This window comes from Daphnia pulicaria, chromosome 1 (assembly GCF_021234035.1).
Source record: "Daphnia pulicaria isolate SC F1-1A chromosome 1, SC_F0-13Bv2, whole genome shotgun sequence".
Taxonomy (NCBI): domain Eukaryota; kingdom Metazoa; phylum Arthropoda; class Branchiopoda; order Diplostraca; family Daphniidae; genus Daphnia; species Daphnia pulicaria.
The window spans coordinates 24507322-24513442 of NC_060913.1; the positions used below are offsets into that span (position 1 = coordinate 24507322).

At 41.6% G+C, this 6121-nt stretch overlaps 1 protein-coding gene across 1 annotated transcript; it reads right to left on the reverse strand.

Annotated features, from left to right (window-relative positions):
* Window positions 1-2781: 2781 nt before the first annotated feature.
* On the reverse strand, window positions 2782-4820 carry LOC124315271 (histone acetyltransferase KAT8-like). Its single transcript, XM_046780835.1, has 7 exons — window positions 4578-4820; window positions 4387-4498; window positions 4170-4317; window positions 3886-4104; window positions 3574-3804; window positions 3258-3502; window positions 2782-3197 (listed from the first exon to the last, which is right to left on the reverse strand). Exons 1-7 carry the CDS (start codon window positions 4747-4749, stop codon window positions 2975-2977), a joined length of 1350 nt encoding a protein of 449 aa, XP_046636791.1. The 5' UTR covers window positions 4750-4820; the 3' UTR covers window positions 2782-2974.
* Window positions 4821-6121: the final 1301 nt, after the last annotated feature.

The window sequence follows — 6121 nt, forward strand, 5'->3', positions numbered from 1 at the left end:
CTGTCAATTTTTAGGCCAATAAAGAAGTCTGCGTCCCGTGCTGTGATGTTTCGACGATAAACACACGGATCAGCCAAATTGTTCCTTATTCGGCGGCGACCTTCAAGTAGTGGTTGAAGCTGCCAAGTCTCGTTTAATCGTAGCGATTCCATCACCTCCTCCATCGCTGAAATCCATTTGGCAGATTCTGGGCATGAGATCGCCTCCTGGTACGTCTGTGGTTCAAAAATGTCGTCAGGAGCAACGTTCATAACAGTGTGGCTCAGAAAGTTTGGATCTTCAATTAGCCGATTTGGCTTCTTCCGAATGCGAGACGGTCTTTGAGGTGAGTCCACACTGGGTTCGAGATGGTGATCTCCAAGAAGCGGCTTTTCTGGCTGTTCAAATCCATGGAAGGGTTCCGCAATGATGTCAGAGTCACTTGCAGGTTGACCACACTGATCGTTGGACACGGTGGCACGTCCGTTGGATGCCTCGTAGGCATCCCCACCCACTCCAATTACAGAGACAGTTTCTAGGTCAGTGCGAGGGACAGCTATGGGAAGTAGTGAAGGTGCTTGAATACTTTCATTGAAGATGACATCCCTTGAGATTTTAATTTTTCCAGATGATGAACAGTTGGCGAAATGCATCAAATAGAGCTTTTTCTGCATCCTTGAGCCAGTGGCGACTATTTTTCCGTTTTTTCTTAGCTCCATGCCGTTTTTGTCGAACGTAGCTGTGGCTCCACGCTCCGTTGTGGCTCCAATTGAGAACAGGTTGGCTCCTAGATCTGGGACAAACAAGACGTTACGTAACAAACCATCATGCCATTCGCCATTTACTTTGGTCTTGATGATGACATTTCCAACTCCAGTTGCGTATAATGCTTCGTTGTTCTTTCCCACGCCTTTAATTGTTCGGTCACCACGATTGATGGGGGTGATTGACTGAAAGATAGATTTCTGATCACTCATATGCTCACTGGCACCCGAATCTGCATACCAGCATTCGTTGTTGAGTTGAAGATCTGCTGACTTGAAGGCATAATAATCAAAAACAGGTGCGGTTGTTTTCTCTTTTCTAGGTTGAGCCAGCATTGCTTCTTCACTTCCAGCATCTTGTCTTCCTTTGAGATAGGCCTCTTTTATCCAACAATCTTCTTCACGATGAGATGCTCTACGGTTAAGATTTCGGCAGTGACCACAGACAGGTTTAAGACGATCATGTGAAGAAAAATCTCTTGATTTTGACTCGGAAAAAACGACTTTATTCTTCTTTTTGCCAGCAAAGAATGCTCCATCTGAAGAGTCGACACCCATATCAGTTAGCTTAAGCATATTTTCTTCAACTTGAAGTCTGGACGTTAGTAGAGAAAGTGTTTTGATGGCATCATCAGTACTGTTCCATGCAGACATGAAGGACCTATAGTTGCGATTGCCATTTAGTGGAAGAGTAGATGTGATCTTGGCCATGATTTGATCGTTTGAGATTGGTGAATTCACATCACTTAGTTGTGATGCAAGAGATTCAACTGCTGAAACATGAGACATTATGTCGTGGGTAGGGTCATATTGATATGCCATAAACTTGCCCATTAGTAGATGTTTGTTTTCAACAGAAGCCAGCTCATATTGATTTAAAAGCCGAATCCACATCGAATTTGAAGTCTTACAATTCATAATGGTTCTCATTACCTTCTCTTCCAGAGTAGCAACAATGTAGTTTTGTGCAGCAGTGTCTTTCTTGTCCCATTCACCAATCTGAGTATTTCTGGCGGTGACTGCAGCATTGTTTGAATTATCAGCAAGGAGAACAATGGCCGTGGGTTTTTGTTCATCACCTTCAACAATCTTGAGTAGGGCATGATTCTTCAGTACAAGTTTAAGTTGAAACTTGTAAAAGCTAAATTGGTCTCCCTTGAATTTCGTAATGTGCGACACATCTTTTGCAGAGAAAGTTCCAGTGGCCATCTTGGCTCTGTTCCAGAAACAACTTGAATACTTTTAGCCTATTTTGCAGTTATTACAGTAAGTAGGTAGCAATTGCGAACCTGGGCCCATAACCTGTTGAATATTAACTAAATTGAGACTCACGTTTTTGTTCACTGTGATTACTTTTCTTTGTATTTTAGTTTGTAGCACAAGTAAGTTCGTGATTCGAACGTATTCAAGTAGCAGACTGAGTTACACACACAGAGAGAACACTCGATGAGAGAGAAGAGAGGGTAGGGAGGGAGTTGCCAGATTTACACAATTTAGGATTGACAACATAAATTCAACAGAAACATCTCCAAAACGCGTGTCAACTTTACAACAGTTGGTGTAAACAAATCTCTGCCATGCATAGCATGCCAAGGCCAATACTTCACTTTTAATGCGCCAGTTTGACATTTCCTCGTTCTATTTCAGCATATTAAGAGAAAGCTCACCTCCTGTTCCGTTTGGAGAAGTCGACGAGGTTTCACATTCGACGTAAACTCAACGATTATTAATTAGCCTCTTTTCCGATTCGAAAATTGGCACGTTCCAGCTTCCGCTCGTCATCGATCTTGTCGAAAAATTCCTTTGGAATGTCTTGGCAGTAGACGCGCATTTCGTCTTCTGACGTCATTTCTGTTCCGACATCGTGACATCAGTCACATCCCACACAAAACAAAACAAACAACACTCGCTGCTGCTTCTGTCTACCTGGCAATTCGATTAGTCTTGCACTGCTCCCCCATAATTTCATCATGCTGAATTAACTGACAGTAATAATAACTAAACTAATTAATTAATAGGGTGGACTTGCAATATGGAATAAACGAGAATTTGTTTTTATAACAGATTAAACCCAAAACGAAAATATTTACGGTTATTCCAGCATTGTTCGCAACTCAGTATAACGATACAAGGGGGTGATAATGATGATGTAGAGCGAGATAAAGAAATTTCATCAAGGCAAAGATATAATAATGTATAGGTGGGAAGAATAAATGAAGATGTTAAGTTCGCTACTTCTTGTTGGTTTTCGGGAAGGTTTTCCGGTGGGCCGGTGACCACCTGATGGCGGAAACGTCAACTGTAAGTCGCGGTTTCTTGAACTGAGCCGATTTGATGTGCTCCTCGACCAGCTTGGGTGTCACACAAATGACGTGCTGGCCTTTCCAGTACTTGACCATGTTCATCGTCTGCAAAGTGGAGACTATGTCGCTCTGTGTGATGCTCGTCATGTGGCTGTGGAAAGTTAAAAATGAAGATAAAATCGAACGGATGCACAGGTGAATCACAAATTACCTCAGATCACGAATGGAGAGCGACCCTCTAAAGTCCCGCAAGATTTCTAAAAGGACCCAAGACCAATAGGAGCGGTAACTGAGTTTGCCCAAATCCGAAAGGGGTTTCTCAGGACTGCCGACCGTGTGTTCCAATTTGGAAAGCTCGTAGCTGAAAGCAATCAGCAGTTTCCCGTAGCCTTTCCTCTGAAACGGTGGTAAGGTTAGAATGCACGCCACGTTATTCCCGTCTGGAGATTCTTTTTCCTAGAAAAATGAAGATGAACGGTTTTGTATTCTGTCTAAAAAAAGAAAAAAACCAGGAATCGACCACAAACCTTAGAGAAATAACCGACAACATGAGCGCCAGCCTTGTCTATCTCGCACAGGATGTAGAAAAGGAAAGGTTCCACGTCAAAGTACAAGGTTTTGTGGTCAAGGAAAAGTTTGGCAATGAGACAAAGATTCTGAGCGTAGATTTTGTGCTCTTTCCCGTCGGCTTCGTAGATGGAAAGCGTGCCTTTTCGGTAGATTTCTTTGCCTGGAGGTTGCCGCAACGAGCACTCGCACTGTGGACGGTAAAAAAAGAGCAAAACGATTTGGATGATTTCCTTTAATAAACGGTAGGTTGAGGGATAACGGGATCTTACTATGTGGTGTCGGTACGTTTTTTCCATCCGCATGTACTTGAGGCAGTACTCACAGATCCATAACTTTGACACTTTTCCATACTCTTCAGGGTAAGGGCTGAAGTACCAAGTGTCCATTTCATATTTCCCCATTTGGATTTTGTCGATGTACTTGACTTTGGTGATGGCTTCGTGTTCCTTCTCTAGGGCAGCGGTGGTTGGATCCATCTCTGCATATGTCTGTTGTTTGCAATTTTGTTAAATCCAGCTCACACGATAAATGTTAATAATGGATGAATGAATACTTTTTGGACATGGTTGATTTCGTCATGTTTCCGTTTCTGATTTCGGGTGATTTTTCTGTCTGACTGCTCCAACAAGAGATCAAGTGAACTGACTTTCTCACCTTTGCTAAAGTGAGTTTCATTGATGTTGACTTGCGTGCTGAGAATCCTTGAAAACGAGCAAAGGTGATGTTATTGATTTTATATTGAGCATTTAATGACAAAGGTATTGACTCACTTTTCTTTAGATACCCATTCGTCAAGTCTTCTGTTGAACCCTTCATAGTGAACATAGTATTCATACAGACCGAGAGCTTTGTTGTACCTCCTCTGAATGATTTCAGCCGGGTCTGCAAATTAGAGAACAAGGTCAATAAACAACACCAATTAGGACTCGATATTGATGATGCAACATTCTGAAATGCTTACGCCAAGAGTCTTCTCCTCGTTTCACCAGATAGTGTTCACCGATTTCCAGTGGAGGATCTTGATCTTTCCTCTCGTATTCGTCTCCACTTTTATCATCTTCCTTTTTCGGCTCACGAGTTTCTTGTGCAGGTTTATTGTTAGTTTCAGCAGGTTGGAGAGTTTCAATCGACATATTGGAACGCCAGAAAAACCACAACAACAAACACAACGAACCGCCGTTTCTTCGGCGCAGAAGAGTAGCAACACGCGAGCGATTGGTGAGCGCCAAGCGGCATTTCATCGCACTAAATCCACCCTCTAGCGGCAAAAAGGTTTTAAAAAAATCAATAGTGGCGGCAGTTTTGAATAGGCGTATTATTACATACATGATTTTGAAACCAATGGTTTGAATTATGAATTATGAGTTATGAATCAACCCCGAATAAATACATCATCACATCCTAATCCATCATTCTTTTTCTATTTACTACAGCCATATAGGCATCTAGAGTCTTAACTGAGAGGAAGGTGTGGGTGAGTCGGATAAGGGGTTAATTGGTATTCCTAAATTAACGTGTTGACCTTGAGTTCGATTCACCATCCGGGTACTTCCACCACAAAAAAATTTCTTCCGATTTGATAAAGGTTTGTCTGTTCAAACTTCCTTTATCATGTCTCAACACGAGTAGAGAGATTCAGCTAAGGTGCTCATTAGCAGCATCGCATCACGTTGTTGATGCCTATTTGACTACATTGTTTCAGTGACTGGGTTTCGGGTTCTCAAAGGGTAGTAGTGGGTTTCTTTCCTATAATAATATTCAGCTTCACTGGAGCAATGTGTTATTCGATATTAAAGGCCATATCAGTACACGTCACACGCTGTCAATTGGATGAAATACTACTATTGACTGTAATGCTATTGCTGTATAATTGGACTAGTGCAGCAATGCATTATTGTAGTAAGAAGGCAGTTCGCCTTCGTTGATCGCCTTTAATGATCTAAGCAATCACTTTCAAGACCGACGGCGTCCATAATCTCCGTACATGGATTCGGTTTACACCTCCCCATGGGTGAAAATAGATAGCTGAATCTCTCTGAAACACTGTTGTTTCTTTTGCATACTGATGTAAAATAAGAGTGGATTTCTCTGGTCACAGTGTACTTTGTCGTGGGCAATAATGGTTGATTTTACAACAAACCTGAATTTTTTTGTTTTATTTTTTAATTTCTGGTTAAAATTGAACAACTTATTTTCTAGTTATTAGCCAAGCTAAGCTTCGATTACATAAAAAAACGACTGATCGTATGTGTGATCCGAAATCCAAATCATATCACATTCTAATCCCCCCCCCCGTTCTTTTTGCTAATTACGGCTGAAACGAATGGAATTTTTTTCTTCAAAAAACGATTTCCATGGAAACCGTTGGCGGGAGCGGTTTCTTTTAAATTAATATTTATTTTTGTTTGCATTCTTTACATGTTTACGGCTGAGCTCTTCTCCTTTATGAATCGATAAGAATTGGTCAATCGTTTTGACACCCACACACACACGACGAATCCACCT

What these genes read in the sequence shown, in the direction of transcription:
- LOC124315271 (XM_046780835.1), bottom strand. Translation starts at nt 4,749, where the DNA reads ATGTCGATTGAAACTCTCCAACCTGCTGAAACTAACAATAAACCTGCA. An exon ending in ACGAGGAGAAGACTCTTGGC is followed by an intron (nt 4,499 to 4,577) that starts GTAAGCATTTCA and finishes TCTAATTTGCAG; the next exon opens with ACCCGGCTGAAATCATTCAG. An exon ending in CTCTCCATTCGTGATCTGAG is followed by an intron (nt 3,198 to 3,257) that starts GTAATTTGTGAT and finishes AACTTTCCACAG; the next exon opens with CCACATGACGAGCATCACAC.